Source organism: Ambystoma mexicanum, chromosome 7p (assembly GCF_040938575.1).
Source record: "Ambystoma mexicanum isolate Mex_15411 chromosome 7p, UKY_AmexF1_1, whole genome shotgun sequence".
Taxonomy (NCBI): domain Eukaryota; kingdom Metazoa; phylum Chordata; class Amphibia; order Caudata; family Ambystomatidae; genus Ambystoma; species Ambystoma mexicanum.
In genome coordinates this window covers 894,669,481-894,695,991 of record NC_090939.1, presented here as the reverse complement: position 1 = coordinate 894,695,991, position 26,511 = coordinate 894,669,481, and the positions used below count along the sequence as shown (strand labels likewise).

The 26,511-nt window shown below is 45.9% G+C and overlaps 1 protein-coding gene across 1 annotated transcript in view; it reads left to right on the top strand.

Annotated features, from left to right (window-relative positions):
- CUL4A (cullin 4A) overlaps positions 1 to 26,511 on the top strand; it is a 2,221,838-nt gene that overhangs the window by 1,030,662 nt on the left and 1,164,665 nt on the right. Inside the window, exon 8 of the mRNA XM_069637151.1 lies at positions 25,098 to 25,180. Within this exon, the coding sequence (XP_069493252.1) occupies positions 25,098 to 25,180 (83 nt within the window). The remainder of the gene's footprint in view (positions 1 to 25,097; positions 25,181 to 26,511) is intronic.

The following is a 26,511-nucleotide window of genomic DNA, read 5'->3' as shown; positions in this document are numbered from 1 at the left end:
TCCCATAGGAAAATATTTGCGGTCGAATATAAAAAGTAGTTTCCACTGCCACCAGCCAAAACTCGATCAGGGGAGACGGAGATGTGCCCCCTCGACTAGCAGACCCCGGGGCAATCGAATTGCCCCGACCAGTACGTCCCCAATATGATGGTTTGTACTGTTTTCTGTTAATAATTTGGGACTAGTAAAGCCAATGGTGACTTTACATGCCCTGGGAGACAGTAGTCAGTCCCAGGGTATGGAGTCTATGGTGGGGGGTCACTATGACACCCCTGTGTTACTGCACAGAGGGTGCTGTGCAACACACATAATAACACATGAGACCCTATGTAGTAAAGGACCCCATAGCCCATAAAACACATTAACAGTCAAAGGAACACCATAAACATGTCCAAGAGTGGGAGAAAAAGAGTCTCGCTCTTGGCAGGAGGAAAAAAACAAACTCCAGAAATCCAGCAAAGCTGCTGGGGGACTCACTAGGTTAGGAAATACAGCCTAAAGAGAGAATTCTCCCTAACACAGAGGAAGGCATTTTTTCCTCCTCCAACCCTATCGTCAAACATCTGACGGGTCTCGCTAGGCTCTACCCGCCCATCAAGAGACTGCACCCTGTGTGGGACCTTAACAGAGTCTTGGGCGCCCTGGCTATCACACACCGTTCAAGCCCATGGTGTTCGTGGACATCAGGCTGGTCACCATCAAGACGGCCTTACTAGACGGTCTTAACTTCGGCTTGCAGAGTCAGGGAGATCCAGGCGCTGGTCGCCTCTGAACCATATACCACCTTTCACAAAGACAAGGTAGTCATGCGGACGCACCCGGCATTCCTGCCCAAGGTTCCATCCGCGTTCCACTTGAATGAGGAAATAATCCTCCCTACGTTCTTTTCCAATCCCAAGGACGAAGCACAGAGTGCTGCACTGCCTGGATGTCAGGCGTGCCATAAAATTCTACTTGGACAGGAACAAGGGCTTCCGCAAGTCGGACGCCCTGTTCATCACTTTCGGAGGCTCGAGGCCAGGCTACCAGGCCTCTAAGGCTTCCCTATCCCGCTGGTCGGTCTCTGCCATCAAGGAAGCGTACGAGGGTCAGCACAAGACACTTCCAGCCAACATGCATGCCCACGCAGTAAGGGCCAAGGGCAACGCCAATCGCATTCCAGGGCCATGTCCCCTTGCAAGTCATAAGCAGGGCGGCCACTTGGGCCTCTCCCTCGGCTTTCTGTAAGCATTACTGTTTGAATAACGGCTCTAGATCTGATGCACCCTTCGGACAGGCGGTTCTCGGGAACCTGTTTGCGTAAGGAGGGTCTCCTCTCCACCCTGGGGCTACATTTTTTTTGTTTATTTATATTGTAATCGCCCAAACAGTATGGAGAAAAGGGGACGGGACTTGAGAGTAATTATAAGTTACTCACCGTAGTGACTAACGTACTCTTAGTCTATAGTCCCCTTTCCTCCATATGTCCAACCAACCTCCCCCCTAATAATACTGATGTCATTAGGCAATGTTAAATCTATTGTCGACGCGTCAATGGGGACTGAGATGTGGCGCCAGAGGGCGGTGTCAGGGCAGTCCGTGCTACCTGGGCCCTACCCCCGCACGCCTCTAAATTTAAAGGGTAAGAAGGTTTTTGTCTGTTGAAAAAGATTCTGTCTCCCGTCCCTTGGAAGGGACGCCGATACAGTATGGAGGAAAGGGGACTATGGACTAAGAGTACGTTAGTCACTACGTTGGGTAATTTTAATTTTTTTGAAAGGACTGACAAATACATTCCCACCTGTCCCTTTGCTTGTTCCGTCCTCATTTTTGAACCTGCTACTAACTTTGTTAATGGGACCTCCATTTGAACCTCTCCATTCTTGTCCGCTCAGGTTATTAAATCTGAAACACAGCAGAAGACCTGCTTAATGATGAGACTAATTTATCCGCGGGCAGAATGACCTATTGTGCTTAATAAAGCCAAACTTTCTCAGTTTATTTTCTTTTTCAATGCATAATTTCTTAATTGTTCATTTACTTGCTCGCATAATGTCGTTTACTTCCAACAGTGTTTATTCAGGAATGTCAGCCACGGTAGGTTTTGACAAACATGTTATAATTGCTCTCAGGTTATTAACCTTGAAAACCATCTTCCTGGTACCCGTCACTTCTGCTCGCAGAGTGAGTGAGCTACAAGCCATGTGATGCACATCACCATTTACTTATTCTCTAAGGAGAAGGTAGTTCTGAGGGTTCGTCCCGCCCTCCTTCTCAAGGTGGTGTCTGAATTTCATCTGACACAGACAATAACACTACCAGCTTTTAATCCACCTCCTCCCCCTTCTAAGGATGAAGAGAGGTTACACAGACTTGACCCAAAAACTAGGCTGTTGGCTTCTACATTTCTAGAATGGCAAATGTCAGACAGGGTACCAACTGTTTATTGGTTACTGGCCACAAGTTAGGCCAAGTCTTGACCAAATAAACTCTATCGCGTTGGATCATCCTATGCATTTTGGTGTGCTATTCCATTGCTGGAAAAGATGTCCCTGAACATCTAAGAGCTCATTCCACCAGTGGAGTGGCAACCGCTTTGGCGCTCCAAAGAGGTGTACCCAGTTCAGGACATGTTCTGTGCCGTAACGTGATCCTCACTCCATACTTTCTCAATGCATTACTGCTTAAACACTGTCAGGCCAGGATGCTTGCTTTGGAAGAGCGGTTCTGCACAATATGACGTGCTAATCAAAATTGTACAAAAATCCACTTCTCCCATCTACGAAACTGCTATGAGAGTCTATGGAAGATGAGGAATCAGTGGGGGGATACAATCCATTAGAAGAGCAAACTACCCCTGGTAAAGTTCTCTCTGATGGATATTCCTCCCACGGATTCCTCCTCGCACTCCCAGCATACCCCTTTGAATGTGGGTGAATTTATATATTACATCTTTCAACGCCCATGCAGGTTATCTATTCCTCATGACGGCTGAGCAGAAAGAGGGAAAGACTAGGAACTGAGGCAAAGGGCATGGTGCGTGCTATGTGTACTAATGTCCCATCCAACGCCGGAATTGTAACCATCGAGGGACATTGACGACAATGCTGCACAGCACCCCCTTCTGCCAAAGGTTTATGATCCTGCAAGGCAGGATACGAATATATCTGAAGATGAGGAATCTGTGGGAGAAACAGCCATCACAAAGAACATTTCCTGGAGTAAGTTATTGGTTCTTCTATCTTGGCGAATTTCTCGAATTGTTACAATTGCATCCATCACTTTAAAGTGAAGTTTTGATTCTTTGTATCCTTATTCATTTTTCTATAATGGCTTTTTGGTTACTTTGACAATGTGCCTTGGAAGAGCTGGTGGCAGCTAATATTTTTCTACTGTGTTCCATACTTTTTACTTCAGCACTTTTGCATTAACTGCAAAGGGCCTCTAAAGGTGGCTAGCGGCCTTAAATAGCAGTGCCATGAGGTTTTTGCTCGTCCTTTGGCCAGATTGTTCTTTGATCTTCTCAGTTCAGGTAATGCCATATATGGAATGCCCTTTCCCAGGAAAAGCTGCTGCTTTCACTGGCAAAGGGGTTGTTTGTGTTTAAGCCCGGATGTGGGTGCTGGGACTGCCTGGTCCCAGTTCACATCTAGGGGCCTGAATGTCTGTTGCTGGGCAGATGTGGCACCATGATTGGATAGCCACTGTCAGTTTGAATGGTGCAGATCCTTACCATTGCATGACCTGGGCGAGCTTACAGTCCAGGTTTTGGATGAAAGGAGCTCTCCTTCAGCCATTCTACAGATCACTGTTGGATCCAAGTCCTCTACGAAGAAGAGCAGACTTTTGACCTTTGCAGATAACCAGCACAAACTCCAGTGAAATCATGTTGGATTCCCTGCTCCTCTGCCTAATTCCAAGAAGACCGCCATCTGTGTTTCGAACCCTGGGCCGACGGGAACAAGGATCCGTGCCTTAGGAGTCTACGGAATTGTCCCTGGTCCAACTGGCGGATTGACCAGCTCTCTTCTGGGTTGCAGCCTTCACTTTTCTGAGTGCATCATTGGAACAGCTTCAACTTGCACAATAACATACTTCCTTACACATTTTGCATCAGTGGAAGCTGTGCATGGCCTGCTTCTTTGTTCTTGCCTGTCTGAAAGATCGCCTGTCGCACTCTGACTGTGGTTAGACTGGTTGCAATCTGTCTTCTACATATCCTAGAGTTGTGCAGAGGTCGTCTTCTCCCAGAAGTCTTCATCTTATCTTTAGGTGTTCAGCTGGAATGAGTATGGAACATCTTCCCAAGCACCGTGACCAACCAAAACTAAATCTGGCAAGTGTACTGTTTGTTTGGCTGGACGCCCTTGAGCTCCTGCTCCTGCGCCCTCGCCTCATCCTTTGTCGGCAAGAGGAAGCTGCAGCTGCCTGGAATGTGGCAAAACCACTACGAACTGAGATAAAGTAATTACTGCCTTTGTTTTGTGACGTGGGCTCATAGGCTCTGTTGGGACCTTGCTGGACCTTGGTGGGACTTTTTGTAGCTTCTTGCTCGCTGCCAATAGCTTCTTTAATCTTTATACTTTTGCAGTATTTCCACTGCCTTGCTGGCCCTGCCCCCCTGACTCCCAGCAAGCCTACAATTGTCTCAGGCACGCGCACTCGCAGTGTACACCAAGTGTACTGACTGTTCGGGCTGTTCAGGGGCATGGGGCGTCACACAACTTTCTGCATTCGTCTTCATTTACTGGTAACGGGTTTTCAAAAGCCAGTTAACACACAATGTGTACATTCCTGATTCTGCAGCTTCACGTTAACCCCTTGTGATTTATTATTGCAAGTATTATGGTAACAGCATTTCTGTTCAAACTCCAATGACCTCTTGTGATACATTTAAGCTTTGGCAGCGTTTGAAGGCATGTTAAGGCTGAAGGCTCACGGCGTGGTTTAGCTTGCTGCCTGACAGTGTTAGCTTTATGATCCTTGGTCATTCATACTGGGTAAGCGTCTGCCGTCTGGCTATCCGCATGATTGGCAATACTTTTGGTTTATATGCGCCAACATCTAAGGAAAAATTGCTAATCGTTAAGGTGGCGGCGATAGACTCTGCTATATTTGAAGGTTGATTTGACTCCAGTATAAGTACATTTGTGTTCTCACACTCTAATCACGTGGGGGTTACTAACAAGGCACGGACTTGATATTATTCTTCAAGCGACTAGTACACAAGGGCGTAGAAGTCACTTGAAGTTGTTCATGGTTACATCAGGTACGTAATTGCTTGTGTTTTCTAATTAATAATCACTGACTATGGCTGGTAACCTTAGAAGCAGTCGACTTTGTAAATCTCCAGAGTGTAAACAGTCCACAATGGCTATGCTTATTGTGCAAAGTGTGGCTACTCCATTGCAATATGACAGCCTATTGAAGCCAGAAGCTGTTTCTCCTCCTTTGCGGTTGGAACAATTTAATTCGAATGTCAACAGTGATATTAAGCCTATCACAGATAAGACTATCCTTCATGAGGTAGCCCTTGTGCGTGCCCAAATGCATCCTCCCTTGTACCCTACTATAGATCTGCATTCTTTTTCGCTTCAAAAGGCCTTTGATTTTGACACCTTTCCTCCAACAAGCTTTTTAAGCATGCGTGAGAACTCATATACTGCTATCAGTGCTATTGTTTCGGATTGTCCAAATGTTTCGCCATCCACTATATCAATTCTTGCTCCTGCAGTAATGGCCGAACTGGAAAAGAGTGCGGCTCTCTTTAGGTCCCTCTACCCCAGCTAGCGCATCGCCAGGCGATGTGGATAATGTACATGTCTACCATCACTTTACAGGTATACAAGCTGACAACACTATATCTCCAAGACGCAGCGGACAAGGTTTCTATTCTAGGGACGCCTTCTGCAAGTTCTCAAAAATTAAGTGCTCCTTATCAGGAGAATAAATCTGGGTTACCGCGAAAAACTTAAACAAATATTAATGGTACCTCACTGACGGGCCAGAGCACTTAATGGATGACCTACAGAATTTAGAATCTTCTTTTCCTGTCTTAACAAGGATATTGAATTTACTAGATAAGGGCCACGACCTATACTCCATTATAAGTTAAGGGGTATAAAAACTTCAATGTCCGACATTCTTTCCAAACTTTATAAACTGGAAGGCTTTAAGTGCACTGAATCGCTTATTATGGCCCGGAATCTCCTCAGCAATTCCAATCCACCACAGATGATCACAAGATCAATTTCATCACAAACTGTTGAGACTCTAAATGTCTCACAAACTACGCAAACATCTCACATTGAATACATTGTGAATGCACCTTCCCGTTCTTATGCACAAGCTTTGGCGGGATCCATTGAAACTTGCCCAATTAATCAAATTGATGACCTGCAATTATGCCAAAATGTACTTCACAATTTTAACGAAGTTGAACAACTTCACATTTTGCTACAAATTGGTGAGATGCCTAGTAGCAGCTCTTTGGATCTAACAAATCATCACCTCTTGGTTCTGATCAATTACAGTCCTTCCGCTCTAACAAATCTTATTGAGCAGGAAACGGAAGATGCACATATAAATGGTGACGTTCAGGATACTTCTGAAGAGGTATCTATGGGCACTAAAACTCAAGGCTCTTTGACAAGTGTCGCAGCAAGCTGCTGCCAAAATATATGGCATCTGTGAAGATTAAGGGACATAAGTCCCTCATGAAAAACACTTATAACTTATCTAAGGAAGAGCCTGCTTTTGATCTAACTCAGCTCACCGAAGAGGGCAAGCTTGGCCTCCAACTCAATATCTCGCCCCCTAGCACAACAGGTTTGTCTGGCCCTAAAACCAATGCAAAAGCAGCCAAGTGTAGTGTGCTTGCTAAGGAAACGTCACATGTAAATTCCATCAAGCAGGGGATAATCCAGATACGGCCACTCAAGCCGAACAATTGGTACTTCTGGCTGCTCCACGACCGACACAATTGTCCACATTCTATACACAGATTCCTAATACTAAAATGGCAGGTCTGTCCTCCAATGCCATTGTTCAATCGTCTACTGTTGACTCTTCTGCAGCCCCTCTCTTAGTCGCAGAAGACGTACTACTTATGCCACCCTTAGTTCTGCAAAAAAGACACTGCTGATTCTTTGACAAATGTCAAAAGTACAGAATCTTTACAATCTAGTGCTCATTCTATCATACACCAACAAAACATGACATTAACATGCCATTAAAGACAGGGGAAAGCCTTCCATCCAACTCTCCTGCACTGGTTTATTTCACGGCTGATACATCAAATATTATTGGCTGGCTGAGTGACTCCATTATTAATGGTGCAAAGAGACTCAATTGCTCTTTTATTCTTGAGGCCTTTCATAAGATCCCGGCATTAAGAAGCCTTAATTCAGAAGACATTGAATGGATCACACTCACACCCACGAATAATTATCATATGATCAGTGAATTCCACTCCACTATCATAACAAAATGAATATGGGCACATAGATTTGATCTTATTCAGAGTGTCTTAACGCCTCATCTATTTGGTTACAAAGCGGAAGCAATAACTTTTAATGAAACGTATGTTAAGATCTTACCAGAACCCAGTTTAACAGATGCTAGGACCGTCCTCGCTACTTTACCGGATCTAGCAGTGATTACTCAACTTGCGGCCCTATAGAATGTTATAAAAGATTGTTTGTGGCTGGCACCTTTGGCTAACAGCCTGAATGCTGTCAAGGTGCTGTCAGAAACACTGTAGCCAACCTTTTCTAAAAATTGCCTCCTGGAATTCCTGTGGCTTCTCTAATCTATTTTCTTGGCTCAATTCTACTTTGCCAAATAAACATCATTCTACCATTTTTTGCCTGGCAACAATGAGACCGCAGGATCTCCACATCAATGGCTTCTCGACACATTTTGTTAGGGCAGAAAAGGGTTACTTTGGAATGCCTGACGGGGGTTTGGCAATTTTGATAAACACCAATCTTTCTGCCACATCTAAAATTGTGGTGAGTTCATCTGAAATTTTAGCCATCTAAGCATCTTTTTCTGACACCCCTCAGCTGTCTTATTTAATAATTTCACTTTACCCGAACTCAGTCCGTATACAGCTAGACAAAATGTTTCACTATCTCTCAAAGATATTTTAAGAGGCTTTTCTTTTGGACCCAGATTGCAAAATAATTCTAGGTGGTGATTTTAATGCTTCGTGCTTATATTGAGCTTCCATCTTAGCCTTTATGCAACCTAGCGAATACCCTTCCACCCCTATTGCTAGGGGACATAGTTGGATGGAATATTTAGCCCAATGGGATATCCCCTTTCTCGGTTTTGACTCCCGGGCTCCTACATTTACTTGGAAGAGTGGAACAAAAAGCTCTTGCATAGATTTTTTTTGCAGTATCCGCCTATTTACTAAGCCTATGAAAACCGGTAATCATCACGAATCCCGGTTTTGGGGATCTTCTGGTCATTTCCACAGTACTCAAACAGGTGATGACATTGCTGGCTTTTCATCTTTACCAATCCAGAAAATTGTAGATGGGTATCCCGTCTCAACTGATCACTCGTATAGCCAAACTTCACCAAAATACTTCTTACTTGGTAAGGGTCAACCAGTTGGGTGCGACAACCCATCCCATATCGACATGTGTAGGTGTTAAACAGGGTTCCAACTTGGCGGCAACCCTGTTTAACCTATACCTGTGCGATACTGACGATCTTTGACTCCAGGATATTAGTCTCCCAGCAAAGCTTGGTCATCTACAGCTCCATTGGCTGGCCTTTGCTGATGATATCCTTATTTTCGACCGCACACCTTTTTGGGCATCAAGCCAAACGAGATCTATTCTCACAATATTCACAGGAACACAATTTGCTCTTCAATGTCACAAAGTCCAGAGTAATGATCTTTAAGAACCTCAAAAGGAAAACACCTGCCTTCACCTCGTCTATTGATGGAATTAAGGTAGCTCGTGCAAATTTGCTCAAATATCTGTGGTATGATCTGGTGGATTCCAACTCTGCAAAGAGGTGGAAACTTGCGATAAGCAAGAAAATTACTCCTCTAAACGCACAAATGCGGATTGTCTACCGAAAATATTGTAAATATTCAATGCTACCCCTGATTGAATTCTACATCCTTAAAGTACAGGCCATTATACTATATGGCTTGGACATCTGTGTTTACTCCTCAATTTTGCTAAAATTATATTTCCTCCCTCAAACTAATTATGAGAACTTGGGGATCATGATAAAGGACCGCAACTCACCATCTATAGCCAAATATCATGATAGAATGGAATGCTTGTTGTCGGAAATGGAGATCAAAGTTGACGATTTAAAATTTAGGCCGAGTTGCGTTTAAAAAAACAAAACAAAAAAACTATGAATTAGACTGGTGTCATATGGTCAATCACATTTCCACTTATCGTTCTTACAAGGAAAGTTCACATTTCATCACTAAAGGTTTACCTCGTCAATTATATCTGGTTTGCTTCGCTGCAATAAATTGAGTGATCTCTACCTTAGGTTCAAATTGAATCAGATTCCTACATATGAAAGAATCGAGCACTGGTATCCCCGCATTAAAGAGGTATCTATCGGTACCTGTAGTTTTGTAAACATCAGACACAAAAAGAAACGATTAAACATCTGATTATTTTCTGTGACTTTTTTGAAGAGCAGAGAATTCTTACATTCAGACCTAATAAAATCGGTAATGCCGAATCTATCTATCTAGAGAATGGTTATGGCTCACCTGTAGGTGGGGCACCCGTATTAGCTTGATCCTTTTGTTAACGAAATTGCTCGCCAGTATAAATGAAGAACCTGCGATCAAACTGCAGTTATTCTTAATGTAATCTGTTTATAGGTCTCCCTAAAAATGCTTATGGACCCTTGCTCGAAACTGCATCCCTCGTATGTTATTGCATATTATGCAAGTTGGTGTATCTCTTAGGTTGCAAGCTAAGATCAGTGTTATGGTTATCTCCTTGATAAATGGTGTACGAAGGGTGTATTTTTACTTGTTTGGATTTAATTTGTTTGTTATATTGAGTTTTTTGTATTCTGTTAAGGTTCTACTTGATGTTCTGCCCTTAGGATTTGACGATGTGCCTAGGCTCTTTGGCATACATTTATTTCTATGTACAAAACTATTTGATATTTCAATTTACGGCGCTCTTTAGTAGCACATCATATGTATGGTTTTTAGTTGAAATGGAATATTGTTATCATTATCACACAATGTATCGTTGTGTAAATTCATTTATTTGCTGCATAATTGATTCATGTATGTTGTAAATGTTTGGTTGCAACTTAAAACTAATAAATAAAAAAATAAAAAATCTGGCATCCGAAAGTGTCCTCTGCACCCGCAACCCCTGGGCCTTTCTAGACCGGAACAAGCACAGACAAACTTGTCCCCAATGGATTCTGGAGCCTCAGCCGTGATCATTGGAGCAATTGGAGTAAGTGGGTAAGATAACATAACTATTCCTCCCCCGTACTCCATTGGGTTACATAGAGTTCTATCCTTTCGTTTATATTTCATGACTTTGGTTGGTGGGGACCTGGTCATGGGTCCTTTCCATGGCATTTTCTAGTGACTGGGATCGAGTTAGTTTGCTTTACCTGTCGTTTGCTTAACTTTAAACAATTTATTTTATTCAGTTGCAAACATGGGATTAGATGTAGAACATTTTTAAAGGCAGACAACTTCATTGTCCCACAGCAGGGTTAAGTCATGCACGCAGAATACATCCCTTATTCACCCCACCCCCTAGGGATTACCCGCCCCTCCGCCCAGGATCTGTTAGCTCTAAGTTCCTGTAGGCCGAGTGGAGACCTGGACGACAACTTCATGTGACTTCCCGCAGGGGTAGTCTTGATAGCTGGGGTTTTAAGGCTAATGCTGGGTATAAACGTTTAATTAACTTTTAAAATGTTTGATCATAAGCACTGGCATCGTCTAAATCTCTTCACTACCTGTGAGTTATACTTTTTATCTAATGACTTTAGGGCACAAGGCCCTAAACCATCGTAGGGGCATACTCATCTGTTAGGATGCTAATATTCTAAGTGTCTGTCCTAAATTTCATGCATAGAAGTACATTATTGTTTCACTGGTTATTAAAGTATATGCTTGCTTTCTTCTCCTAAGGGAGAATGTATATATCTTGTTTTATAGTAATTGTGATATTTCACTATAGGTTTGACTTGCCTGCTGTGTATTTTCCTTTAATTTTTTGTACTCAACTGCCGAACTTGAATTATTGGTGGTGTTCTGTGTGGACTCTTTGTAGCTCTAGACTGCCACAGCCCTCCTGAGATTAAGCCTAGCTGCTCTGGTGCCTTGTTTAGGTTTGGCTAGTCTTCAGTGTCTCACTGTTCACCATAATCGGGTGGCCTCCCAAAATGCACCCCCAGGGTTAACTTTGGAAATCCTTCCTTAACATTGCCTCAGAGAGCTGGAGTGGTTCTTATCCCATCTATGACACTAAACCGATATAGAAGAAACCTTCCTTCAAAGGCAGAGACAGTCTTGGATTTGGAATTCAGTGATCATGAATCAAAATAGTCACTCCCTTTTTATGGACTATGGTTTGAAAAACAGCAATCCATAAAACAAATGTAGAATAAAAGTTGATGACTGATCGTGAATACATAGACCCATGGTATAGAGTATAAAAAGTCCCCTCATTACTCCCCTACACCCTATTCACCCACAACCTACCCCATAATGTAACAAACTGCCCATTAAGGCACCACATAACTGTCCTCTTCAAGCCCCCAAGTAGATAGGAAAGCAAGTTACGTGTGTCTTTGGATCATTTTGTAGAATATAGTGGCCAGAGAAGATGTCCGGAAGTGTACAATGCTAGAAGAGAACTGCAGCAAGGTGAGACAAGTGCAAACTATTTATTTTCTGACCCTCCACGCCGGATAGGATGGAACCAAAGCAGATGGGCTGACCAAAGGGTCTAACTTGAGCTTTCTCCTGGGATATTTCTCCCAGGGTCACTTGATTCATTGGCTGAATTAAAGAAATAGATCATCAACAAATTATACCTAAAGTCTTGCAAGAAAAAGTCTTGAATTCTTAGCAATTATTGGATGATGATGATCATAACAGGCTTGGAAACAAGCAAATGATGGGTTCATTTCACAAATAAAGCAAGAGTTGCTTAGCAAATACATTCTTGATCCTGAATTCAACAAACCTCACATTGTTACAGTGCCTGCCTGTAGATTCTGATGGACCTATTGTATGTTGGCTTTCCCTGCATGAACACCCCTCCAGTTTCTTGTTCTTGGCCAGGAGATCTTGACTGTAGAGTCTAGTCTGTGTAAAGCAGCAAAAATATATTGTCTATCTTCAAGGTGAGAGACCCTCTGCTCTACTTCACTTTACACCTGGGCAATGTTGGTCAGCCTTCGAATTACAGTCGATGAACTTTGCAGGTCAGAGAATCAATTTTTAAATCATTTCCATAGATGTCCGATCTGAGTTCTGTAAACATGCCTTTAATCTCCTCCGTCACCTTAGCCAAGTGGTTGGGGCTGGGGGGAGGAGTGGAGGAGCAAAGTCCTTCACCAGTGTTAGTGGGCTCCCTTAACCATGGTGAGGAGAGCCTGCGATGTACCATGGTTCCACATAGTGAATTGCAATACACCACCCCTGAAAAAGATCAGCACACGAGTATATCGTGAAGAGGGGAAATCTGAGTGATCTGTCAAGCACCCAATACTCAGGAGTTTGTGTTGTGCAGGGTGATGATCAGCCTGAGAAGGCAGGTATATAACCAAATATGAAAATATTACCATAAGATTTTCAAGAAATGTACACTCCTTTCTCCAGCATGGGGTCTGGCGTGGATTCACATGCTCATGAATATTCCCCGTCGTCAGGCCGGGAATCCTCGGTAAAGAAAAAATCAGTATCAGTTTTGTTTTGGATCTGTCTTTCTTAGTAGTAACCAATCACTGGTCTCTGGGTCATACTGGCCCCAGCCAATGACTGCCCTTTCCCTAAGCCCCGCCTGTGGCAGCCATCCTCAGATTTTTACTGCACGCTCAAGTGTTGGGAGTCCTCGTGTTTAGCTCTCGAGCTTTTGCTGAGTTTTCGTGCTTTTTCAAAGAGATTTTCAAATTTTTCGGTCAAATAGAGCCTCAAGCTCCACGGTGTCTACATCCGAACAACGGGGACATGTTTTGGATTTTCTACACCCCTCAAGGGTGAAGTTTGCGTCGAGTTACGCTTCTTGGAGTCCAGAAGTTTCTGCAGCCTACCCGGACATGGCCCAGGAGAAAGGAAGCTCAACGCCCGGAAAGCTGTTCAGGGTTTGCCCTGGATGCCAGCTGCAGAATGTGTTCAAGGAGGACAAGCACTCGAAATGTCTCTACTGCCTTCATGAGGACAAAACGCATGTGGAGAAGGACTGTGCGTTTTGCGGGAACATGTCGGAACGGACCATCAGGAACCGACACCTTCGTCTCTATAACTGGCTGGAAGGAAGGAGCCCGTCAGGTGAGAAGAAGAAGAAGAAGAAGAAGAAGAAGTCAGAGCGGTCTTGAAGTCCTGTGAGGGCGCCCCGGCGTCGGGGGGGCCCAACAGAAGGCAAAGCACCGCGAGTCCACGGGCACCGGGAGCGCCGAACGGTCGGGCTCCTCGGCTGCCAGGCAAGGGCGCATCCTCTCCAGCGCCATCAACCACGAGCCAACGCTCTGGCTCAGGGAAGAGGAAGGCCAAGAACCCGGCAAAGCTTCTGGAGAGGCCCCGGTCGATCTCAAAGGATCCAGCTGAGGGGGACCGAGGCAGTGACCCTCCCCCTAAGGTGAAGGCCACAGGCCCACAGAAGGTGGTGAAGGCCTTGATTCACCCGGCCAAGGCCTCTAGCGAGGAAGTCGCAGCGGCCCTGGCGCAGCCTGAGGAGACTACACCAGTGGAGGCGACCTCGGGGCCCAGAGTTTCCCGACCACCGCAGAGGGAAGCCTCTTTCAGGCCCATCGAGAAGACCCCGGTGGAAAAAGAGGGGGTGGGGAGCCGTTGGCCATTGTGGACATGGACACAGCCTCCGAGGAGGAACTGGTTGAAGTCTTGGAGGGCCTCGACGAGGCCCGGTCCCACGGTAGGGATCCCGACGAAGGGGACGACGAGAGCGACAGCGGTGCCGGCAAGGTTCCTAGTCAACCGTTGCGCCCGTCGCTTCCGGAGCCGCAGGACAACTCGGCGGCCATTTTGTTGGCAATACAATCCTTATGTTCGGAGATAAGGACGAGATTGTCCCTACCACCGACGGAGGAGCCGGAACCAGGCCCGTCAGGAAGTCCCCCAAACAAGAGAAGACGGACCCATCCAGCCCCGCCTTTTCAGCCCTCGCGGCCTGCTCAGCATTGCGGCCTGCTCAGCCCTCACGGCCTGCTCAGCCCTCGCCCACGTCCCCCGTACCTGGGGATGACACGGGAACGGACACGGCCACAACGGATACGGATGACAGCGGCGACAACGGGACGAAGCTCCCATCGCCTCCAGCCCGGGCTTCCCCGCCCGACGAGATTGGGTCTTTCCACGCTATGATCGCCATGGAATCTGAGCTTTTTCAGCTCAGCCCCGAAAAAAAGAAGGAAGGTTTCCTTTACCAACGGCGCGAGGCCAAGATGAAGACGGTCCTCGCCGTGCCTCTTCTGGATGACATCTGGGACGAGGGTCTCACCCTGAACCCGTCTACGATGCCTGCCAAGAGGGATCGGTACGAGAAGAAGTACCGGGTCCCCGACAGACGCGGCATCTTTGTGCCTTAGGGCGCAACCGACCCCTGACTCGGTCGTCTCAGCGGCGGCCAAGAAGAAAGCGGGGGGGGGCATATGCCTCAGCGTCAACTTCCCCGCCGGAGGGCGAAGGAAAGAAGAAAGAAGCTGGATGCAATGGGACAACGAGTTATCTTGTCGGCGGCAACAACCATTATGGCCGCCAACGCCCTCGAGATCGTGGCCCGCTACGACAGGGAGTTAAGGTACAAGGTCGCCCCCCCCTGTTGGACTTCCTCCAGGACGACAAGAGGGCTGAGGCCCTGGAGATCTTGCAAGAAGGTGAGGTGGCGTCGGACCATGCCATTACGGTGGCAACGGACATTGCTGACACAGGCTTCCGCCAGCTAGGCAACGGCGTTTGCCTCAGACGACGAGGGTGGCTCAAGGCGACGGATTTCCGCCAGGACGTTCAAGCCAAGGTTTTGGACATGCCTCGTCGCAGGAAGCCTATTGAGGACGAGGCAAGTCGGGTGGATCCCACCGTCGTCGCCAGGGAGGCCAAGGCGGCAAGGTGTCCTCCAAGCAAGATTGAACCGACCGTGGCGTCGGGCCCCCTCCGAAGCACCCCGGTGGGAGGCCGGCTGGTGAAGTTCTTCATCGTTTGGGAGTCCATCTCCACCGACCGTTGGGTGCTGGACGCCCTGGCCCAGGGGCACGCCCTCGAATTTCTAAAAAAGTGCCCCCGAATTCCCCCCGTGGCCAGGAAAGAAAACCACGTCCCTCAACTGTTGGAGGTAAGGGCGATGCTCAAGAAAGGTGCCATCGAGCTCGTCCCAAAGAGGCTCCGGAGTATACTCAAGGTACTTCCTTGTGAAAAAGGAGACAGGAGGGTGGCGTCCCATCCTAGACCTGCGACGACTGAACAAGTACATCAAGGCACAGAAGTTCCGGATGGTCACCCTCCAGCACGTGCTGGGACACCTGGAGGAGGGCGATTTCCTGTCATCGTTGGATTTGGAGGATGCATGCTTTCACATTACCATTCTAAAAGGACATCGGAAGTTCCTCAGGTTCGTGGTCCAAGGGCGGCACTACCAGTTCAAGGCCCTCCCGTTCGGACTGAAGTCGGCACCCAGGGTTTTCACCAAGTGCCTCGCTCCAGTGGCGGCGCGGCTGTGCCTGCAGGAGATCCACTTCTACCCCTACCTGGACGATTGGCTCATCCGCGCAAGGACAAGGGAGCTCGCCGTAAAACACACGGCGTAGACCGTCCAGCTGCTCACGGACCTGGGGTTCTCCATCAACTTCCCCAAGTCCCACCTGGTCCCCTCTCAAGTCGCACTGTTTCTGGGAGCCAAGCAAGACACAGTGGCGCGTCTGGCCTCGCCGTCGGAGGAAAGGACAAATGCCATTCTAGGCAAGGTGCAGCGTCTGCTGGCCACAAACGTGGCCAGAGTGAGGTCCATCAAGTCCCTCCTCGGGATGATGTCCTCTTGCATTTATCTCGTGCGCCTGTGCAGACTTCGGATGCGCCCTCTACAGGAGTTCCTCGACACCCGCTGGATTCAAGCGACGGGCAGCTTCGAGGACAGGATCCCTCTCAACGAGACCTTCCGGCGAGCGATCCGGTGGTGGGGCACCCGCGCTCATCTAGCGGCGGGGACAGACTTTCAGACCCCGGCTCACCAGGCGACGGTGATGACGGATGCCTCCCTGGAGGGGTGCGGAGCCCACACCGGAGATCTTCACGCGAGAGGCCTTTGGCTCCCGGAGGAGAAGCCGCTTCACATCAACGTCCTGGAGCTCCGGGCAGTGTTCTGGGCCCTCAGGTCCTTTCTCCCGTCCCTCAAGGGCAAGGTGGTGAGGATCTTCACCGACAACACCACCACGATGTTCTACATCCGGAAGCAGGGGCGGAACCAGATCCCTGGCCCTATCCAAGGAAGCCAGCACCTGTGGCATTGGGCCGTTGCTCAAGGGATGTTTCTGGTGCCGTTTCATCTGGCAGGGATAAACACCATTGCCGACTCACTCAGCAGGGAGCTGCGCTCGTGCCACGAGTGGGAACTACGCCAGGATCAAGTGGACAGACTCTTTCAGCGATGGGGCAAACCCCAAATCGAGCTGTTTGCGACGGCGACGAACTCCAAGTGCCAGAGGTTCGCCAGCAGGTTTCCCCAACCGAAGAGCATGGGCCATGCTTTCTCGTTCCCCTGGGACGGCCTGTTCCTATATGCGTTTCCTCCGTTGCCGTTGCTGCTCCAACTCATCAACCTGCTAAAGAGGTCCAGGAACAGAATGATCCTCATTGCACCGGCGTGGCCGAGACAGATCTGGTTCCTGGACCTTCTGGACTTGTCAGCGTCCCCACCAGTCAAGCTGTCTATGGACGCAGATCTTCTCTCCAGAGAAGGAGGCGCAATTCTTCATCACGACCCGGAGTCGCTGAACTTGCAGGCCTGGCTCTTGCAGCACTAGAGTTTGGAGGATATGATATCCCGGCCGACTGCAGAGAGGTTCTTGCGAAGGCCAGGGCGTCCTCAACTCTCAAGTGCTACGGACATAAGTGGAAGAGGTTCTCGATCTGGTGCCGTGCACACAAGATTAACCCTCTGCGGAATACAGCCCCGCAAGTATTGCCGTACCTTCTGTTGCTAGCCAAAACTGGACTATCTCATGCTTCAATCAAGATACACCTTGCAGCGATTTCCCGATACACCAGGACTACAGGGCGGTCATCCCTGTGATCTCATCGCCTGGTTAAGGAATTTATGAAGGGACTGTTTCGATCATTCCCGCTGGTGAAGGCGCCAGCCCCGGCGTGGGAGCTCAACGTGGTGCTGACCAGGCTCATAGGTCTGCCATTCGAGCTATTGCATTCGGCCCCATTGAAGTTTCTGTCGTGGAAAACAGCGTTCCTGGTGGCCATCACCTCCGCACGACGCGTGGGAGAGTCCAGGCACTACCCTGCAAACCTCCATACCTGACCTTACACGATACAAGGGTAGTGCTGAGGACGCACCCTTCCTTTATGCCCAAGGTGCCGTCAGACTTCCATGTCAACGAGCCCTTGGTGTTACCAGTCTTTTTCCCGTCGCCTTCGTCGCCAGCCGAGAGGACTTTGCACTCGCTGGATGTAGCTAGAGCGCTGAAGTTCTACGTGGACCGAACGAAGAGTTTTCGCAGGACATCACAGCTGTTAGTGAACTTTGGACCTGTGAACCAAGGGAAGGCTCTCTCGAAGGCTTCTATTTTCAGATGGCTCTCCGGCTGCATTATGCACTGTCATCGGTTGGCGAACCGACCGTTGCCTGGCTGTCCGAGAGCCCATTCGACCAGAGCGGTCGCTGCTACCACGGCGTTCTTGTCTGGTGTGCCCCTGCTGAACATCTGCAGGGCTGCTACTTGGAGGTTGACGCACACCTTCACGAGATTCTACTGCGTCGACCGTGATTCCAGGGAGGAGTCCAGGGTTGGCCAAGCAGTGCTGCGCAACCTGTTCGCTTAAGGTGAGCCTGGTGAGGAGGTAAGAAATGCTTAATGTTGAGTTTTATGTAATGCTTAATGTTGAGCCTTGCCACCTCCCGTGGATGTGCATGTGTGTACTGCTATGTATTCTTATATTCATGAGCATGTGAATCCATGCCAGACCCCATGCTGGAGAAGGAACAAGTTACTTACCTGTAACTGTTGTTCTCCAGCATGGGTCTGGCATGGATTCACATGCAAACCCTCCCTGCTACCCCTCTGCGGCTCTTCACTTGGTCATACTGCCACTTTACGTGCTACCAAATCTGAGGATGACTGCCAGAGGCGGGGCTTCGGGAGAGGGCAGTCATTGGCTACGGGCAGTATGACCCAGAGACCAGTGATTGGTTACTACTAAGAAAGACGGATCAGAAACGAAACTGATACTGATTTTTTCTTTACCGAGGATTCCTGGCCTGACGAAGGGGAATATTCATGAGCATGTGAATCCATGCCAGACCCATGCTGGAGAACAACAGTTACAGGTAAGTAACTTGTTCCTTCTTTGGCCTGCAGCACTCCTTATTTAACAACTACGCACCGGTGGGTGCTCACACTGAAGAGGCTAGCATGTGTCAAACTCTTGGTCACTAGGCATACATTCTTAAGCTGAATTCATTAGGCCTAGACACTATCAGCAGCTCCTGTCTCTAAAAATGATCAAATGGTAGGCAGAGATCACTAATGCCCTAGCTTGCTGCTGTGGTAAAAGACCAGTGTGTGGCAGGTGATCTAGCTTCTCAGGGCATTGGTGATGCCCAAGGCTCCATGTTCACCTTTTAAATCTAGCCATCAGGCAGTCCTCGGATTGTAAACCAGCTCGGTTAGTAATGTGACTCGAAGGGCAGGTATAGTGACCTCCGTCCCCGAAGGGTGAACCATTGCAGCGCAAGCTGGCCATCAGCTCCTGCTGGGCATCTGCACATGCTGGTGCCCGGGTGACCGCTCACCACTTGCCAGCAAGTCTCCTCGTTGTTCGCCTCTCCTCAGTTTCTCTCTAGCTGCTGGATTCACCATGTCTATCCAGGAGCCCATGACTGTTAATTTCTTATTTTTTTTTTTTAAACAGAAAACCAAAGGCACAAGTGAATCAAGGAATAATACAAGCGTTTAAAAGCTCTGTGTTTAACAAATCACCTTCTTAGAGCCAGCTAATTAGCATTCCTGATTCTACTACTTGTTTCTGTGGTCTTGAGTGAGGAGACATTGTAGAGGCTGTGCAAGCTTTTGCATGTTCAGAAGAAGTTGGCTAAACTGTTGCTGCCCGCTTCTGTCTTGTCAGCCAAACTCAAGGTTAGGTACCAGGAAAATCGCTTTAGTTTTGTGGATGTTGAGGAAGCTGACGTTTTTCTGCAGAAAATTGGCAGTCATTGGGACCAGCAGTGTCTAAGGATGCACCCACGTAAAGGTGTGGTGGTCTGTTTATTAGGCTTCTTATCTCTGAAGCTGTTGGGGATGCCATATGAGAATCTACGTTGGCCACTTATTAACCCAGTTGCCATTGAAAGTATGGGGGAGAGCCATGTCATTGTAAGCGATAGATCTTCTATTTGGCAAAAGCTTTGTTGCTTTATTCAAGGACTTTGCAACTGTTTGGTATTTCATACAAATCTGTCCAACTCCCCTTGCCGCCTTGGTGTGTGCCCCTTATTTTCTCTACAGTTTATTTTTTTTGATAGTCTGTTCCTTTCCTCAATTTCTTCTCACCCTCCTTTCATTTCTCTACCCTTTCTCCATCCTGTTCTTTCTGCTTCTTGTTCACTTGTCCTAAACCTAGTCTTTTCCTCTACCCCGCTTCTGCTCCATTTATGTATTGATTGGCGGTTCTTTTTGTTAAGATGGATTTCTAAAATCAGTCCCTGTGAGTATTTTAGCAGGCCACCCTATTTATGGTAAACCCAGAAGACGCTGAGGTTAACCAAAACCTGGTCAAGATAGGTGCATGAGCAGTCAAGGCTTAGTCTCAAAAGTGTCAGTAGTTTAGGGCTACAGTGAGTCCACTGAGAACAATCCCAATAATTCAAGTTAGTCCGTAAGTATATAAAAATACAGAGTGTCTGGAGAGTGCAGTTGTAAGCAGACCTGAGCGTTTGGTCAACTTTTCTCGTGGGAGCACATTCCTGGTTATACCAGTGAGAGATTCTAATACAGCGTGAATTGGTGCAGAGCTCTGTGTGGAGCAGAGTGCCTAGAGAGTGCAGTTGTAAGTAGTTGGGAGCTGAGGACAGCAAGTAAATTTAAGCGTAAGAAGTTGATGTCCCTGGACATTTCCCGACAATGAAGATTACCCAAGGTTACAGCACAGGGAGTCTTGATTCTATTAAGACACAGATTCACTCCAATCTCATCCGTAGTCTTGTCTCTTTCTGCAGACGTTTGCTCAATCTGTCCACCATGTAGTATGTCACTCTAGAAGATGACAGCCAGTCATTCGACCTGGGATGTCATACTATCTGGGTCGAACATGGCTGCTAATTCCTCTTTAGGTTCTTCTATGTTCTTCTCTGCCTTATTCCTTTTACCGCTTTTCACTACCTTTTGTGAGGAATGAAAGTCAGACACGTCAGTGTTTGGTGAGGTATCTCCATCACCTATATTTTGCGTCTCTGAGGACCGGGGTATGAGGCTTGGCACTGCTGATCTTTGCATGAAAGCGTCTGAGCTTGTCGAATGCATTGGCTGCTTCTGGAGTCTTTTACACTCAGTTCTTGGACCCCGGGGAATGGACTCTTTTCTCTTCCGGGTCTGTTCTCTCTACTGTGCAGTCAACTCCTTGTGAGGTTAGCTTGCGGACGTGATTTCGGTAATTGTTTATTTCTGTTACTCAAGGCATCCCCTTTCAGACACTCCAGTGCTTCTAACCTGTCCTATAAGGGCCGTACCCTTGAGTCACTGTGTCTGAGATAATCCATCCAGCTTAATGTGAGGTTGTGAGGTCTGTATCTTCCTCTGTAAGCATTTTGTCCTGGCTCCCCTCACTCCAGCTTTCTGACTCCATGCACGCTGAGTGGTTATCCCACTCCTCGATAGCCGTGGGCCACTTAAGTTGTATTGGATTTCCAGTGCTATTGAGCTGTCAAGCTTTGTAGTCGAGTGCAGTGCTGTATTCGCACTGTAATACTGTGCAGCGTGCAGCCGTGCTATTGGTGGCATGTTGCCTCTGTCGCTCGTTGGGCGACACTGCGTATGTTCTGGGTGGTGTCGCCTTTACTGATGCATATTTTCGGGTGCACGGGTCGGCACTCAGTAATGTCAGGGGGCCAATAGGGGGGGGGGCACGAACCGGTGAGCTTCGCGTGAGCTAGTTGCTCACGGATCTGGCTTGTGCTCCTGAGCGCACTGTTACCATGGTATGTGTGCACCTGGGTCACCTGGCTGTTAAATGATCCTGGGCTCCGCCATGCGATCCGGATGCGCTGTGTAGTCCCGAAGTGTGCCAGCGACCACGCGCTCATCTAAATATGCCTCATCTATATAATACAACCTACATATGACATTTATACTTCACTTCATCCCACATTAACGTTCCTATAGATAGGCTAAGCAGGAAGGTATACTTATCTCTGTGAAGAGCAGAAAAAGAAGACGAAAGGACCTGGGCAGGAAATGACTAATAGGGCCCAGAGGAAAGTAAGTGGACTGAGGATCTTTGCACATAGGAGAGACTTTTGGGGATTTGTATTTCGGGGTTAGAGATTTTCTGTTTAAAAAAAAAAAAAAAAACTGCTGAAGAGTAGAAATAAGAAGTGAATCATAATGCTCGCCCTGGTTTCGACATAGGATCTAAGAAGTTATAAAATATTGCTTCTTCCACTCTAATCTCGCTCATCTCTTCAGCTCAACCCACATTCTGCCCCGATCATGTGCAATCTTTGCAGCAGAAACACAGATCTGGGCTGCTCTGGGACTTTCTGAGGTGCATTCTCCCTCTGTGGTGCTCCAGAGCAATGCTGCAGTAGCTGACACAAGTGGTGGAACCGTTTGTGTTCTTGCAACAACGAATAGTGATTTGGGGAAAATCGTTTTTCTAAGTTTCTAAGTGAATAGGGATTTGTCTGACAATAAAGCCCCTAACAAGGGAGATCTAACCTGTGACCAAGATATGCAGATCAGACCAGTGATACTTGATTACACTTTCAGCGGCATGTGTGATTTGAAACAGCTGTTTACTAACGAGAATGATTCTCATGTGAGCAATGTGGAAACCCCTTTGTCGGTTAATAACCGGGAGGAAGTCAAAGCAATACTCTTATAGGGCTTATCGGGCTCCTTGGAAAAAACACCATACATGCCATGTTTTCTGCTGCCCTGGCCAAGTCCAGTTTCATACGTTGGGGCGCCCCACTCAGTTTGCAGCATCATCGATTCAGATTGCTCAGAAGTAAAGTTCCAAGGGGGATAAATGATGTATTTGGAAAAACTCCGAAGAAGGATGTGGAGACCCAATAATCATTGAATCCAATATACCAGCTTTAGGACTAGCACCTCTCCTTAGGAAGTTGAGAGCTCCAGCTAAAAAAAAGTAAAAGAATGTTTTACTGGGAAACCTAAACCTGAAATCTTCAAGACTGTTTCTATGAGCACTGACCTTAAAGGAAGTCTTAGGAGCCACAAGTTTAGGGCACTAGAATATAAGAACCACTGCACTGATCAGTAAAATATGTACACCCTGCTGTCGGTGGGGGGGGTTCAAGGGAGACGGTGCCCTTCCGTCCCAAGTGTGGGTTTCATCAAATCTAATGGAGGAAGAACCCTTCCCACAATAGCTCTGGTTGAGTAATCAATTTATTTAATCAATGTATACATTGTAGTCAACAATCGAACACTAATTCAATTCAACAATCTATATAATTCTGTAGCCAACAATTGATTCAACCCTCCTGGATCTTTATCAAGGGCAATATTAAATTACGATGTCTGATTGACTGAAAGTTTCTAATGACGGTGTGAAAATCTTGGTATGGTCTTGAGGATTGTGGTTCGATATAGTAGTATCATAAATGGTAGATGTCCTGGTTAGATGTGAAGTGCAATTGCAGGGCTCTTCGATTCGGGCAATGAATTGTTTTTTTCTGGAGAAATTCCGTGAACACATCTGCTATGATAGCTCTGCTGCGAGAAAAATCAGATACTCGAATACCAAAAATGAAATACAAAAAATAAAAAGGGAAAATATTCCATTCTACTCATCATTACATTTAATACGGCCAAGGTAATACCAAAGAGAATTTACAGTATTGATGTCATACTCTTTCAACCCTAATAATAATAACTTCAAAGCCAGCATCTGGAGGAGCGTTTTGCATTTACCAAACTCTTTACCTATATCTGTGATTCGTTTTGAACTTGGCATACTATCCATTAAGGTTAGAGTAGAGTTTAATTATTTTATTTATGAAGATCTCATTTCAAACGCCTAACTCATTATTTGTAGAGCTAAATGAATATTATGGGAAAAACAGATGGGACTCCCTGAAAGGATGGGCATCGAATTGTATTTTATTATTGGAAGAAATGGGTATCACCTCAGAACATCTGGTGCAAACCCCAAGTATGGTTAAAAAGTGACTATTGGATTACGATTGAATTAATACTCATGCCGCAATCATGAAGTATACATTTTATCATGATGTGGAACAGGAGCATAAAAAAAGGGTCATTCTGCCCTCATATTTGCTGAAATTACCTAAGGCAAAGTGGATGCAGCAATTTTTGATATGTATGTTTATTTTAATTTTTACAAATGAAATCCTAAACACAAGTACCCCTGTCCCTTGTGGAGTTTCTGTAGCCAACTGAATGCAATTGAAACTTTGAAACATCCTTTTCTCCTGCATGGGATCTTTCATGGATTCACATGCTCGTGAATATTCTGTGTCATCAGGCTGCAATCCTTAGTAATATTAAAGCAGTTTTTCTTTGAAGCTTAAATTGCTTGTCACTATAGCCTATTGCTGTCACTGTGGGTTATACTGCCCCAGCCAATTGCACTAGACCGCCTTAGCTCCACCCCTTTTGGAATATATGGTGTTGACTGTGCATTGTGCCAATTGTTTGGGGTTTCAACCGTCCAATAAATTGTGCAAATAAAAGTTTTACTAGCTACTGATTGCCCAGTAAATCATTTTAATTCTAAAGTTACATGGATTTACCAAATGTTTTACAGTTTAATCAGTGACCATGCAAATGTACTTCTAATTTAGATTCATGATATGTACATTAATCCCATGAATATTAATTGTGGAAATCCTAAAAGCAGGACTAGATTTGGCTGCTGATGATTCTCAGGAAAAACTAATGGACACAAACAAGCATGGGTTGTGTTGTACAGGTCTCTGATTTTTCTGGGGATCATTTTTCTGGTTGACTCTATCTGTTCCTCTTGGCAAGTAGAAGCACAACAACTGTAATACTGATGCACCTACCTTGCTTCATCCTTGGGCTCCAGTTTGTTCAACAATGCATATTGCTGACCAGTATCAAATTAAGCTGAGTGATATAATTAGAAAAGCAAGACTAAAAATGTAATGCCAAAGAATATATTAATCTGACTTGCAGGTTTACAAAAGGATATTTTGTAGTTGGACAGCATATGACATTCTTAAATTAATACAAAACATGTGGGCCTCTGCGTACTTATTTATGCCTAGGCAGAATTCGTTTTTTGGTCCTACCGACCATTGAAGAAAATAGTAAGCTCTTCAACTGTTACATTAAATGTGCCATGTTCCTGAATAAGTATCAGTAAGTGTACACTTTGTGTTCTGCAAAAAAAGTCTTTGCTAACTTTTAGCTAATAATTGTCTTTTTACCATTCTATATTTTACCTCCAGGTCCCAGAATACCTTCACCATGTAAACAAACGTTTGGAAGAAGAAGGCGACAGAGTGATGACATATTTGGACCACAGCACACAGTAAGTGCAGAAAATCTAACTGCTTGACTAAAACTTAATTTGTTCTTCTCCTGAACCCATACACCATATAAATAGATGACCTATTAACAAAATAAATTGTAAGCAGACCATACTAAAATACATAGAATAGGACTACAACCTAACATTTTGAACCCTTGCTAATCTGGTGTATGATTGGTATTCCTAGGGCCCGCTGCATGCTGGCTCACTGCACTGGCAAGTGCAGCCTGGGAACATGTATAATGTGTGGCCCAGAAACCAACATGTTAAAGTATTATTTTTGGGGTGTGGATGGTATGGGTGGAATGGTGGGCTCCTCATTGAAGGTTGTGGGACTGGGAGGCCGAACGCAGCGGTCCCTGGGGATCGGGGGACAGGGGAAAAGCCCCCTGTTTTTTTATTTTTTTATTATTTATTTGCATTTAGTTCATTTACAAGAATAATTTCGAGTAGAACCTTTGCAAAAGAACAAGTTAGAATCCATGTAAAAAGAAAAGGAAAATTTAAACATTTGAAATTACATTATTTTGCATTAGCACACAATACTTTAAAATACTTTAAAATACAATTTAAAATACAGGTGCAAGAGAAAATATACCAATCAATTTACCAACTAGGCATTTCATTCTCCACTCAAAATAAGTTCTTTTTCTATATGCTTACAAAAACTTACTAATTCATAAATTAAACGGTTGTGAGTTCCTTGCATCATGCGAGACCACAAAAACTCGAGGCAATCCTCAAACCCTATATCAACAAATTTCATAAATCTTGCTGTACGTATTTTGTTAAAATGGGGACAGTAGAGTATGAGATGCTTCAATGTTTCATGTGGTTCATTACACTCATCAAATCGACATCCCACAGCAATTGTGGAGGCATTTGTTCCCCAATTCTTTGTTCTATCCCTAGTATGGTAAAGATTAAATCTAAATCGAATATATGCCTTCCTGGTAGTTTCACAGGGGAATAAAGTGACATGTGCATAGCGAGGGATGCGCTGTTTAACAAAGGCACCATATTCTTCATACGATTTGTATGTCATAATCCGATCAATAGTTACACACCAGTCTAAATCAAAAAGTTTTTTTTTTGCATGGCACGGGCGAAGATGGACATCATTCACTGCAATATTCACTTCACTTAAAAGTTGTTGCATTTTCAGTTGATAATTATAAAAGGAAGGAGGACAGTGAGTACCCAGCATCTTATTCAAATCCGCATATAGCGAATTAGTCGGTGGGTAATTCATCTTTGCAAAATGAGATAACTGTCTCCATTTCCATCTAGACGACAGTGCCACCAACCCCAATTCATGACGTATGATGGCA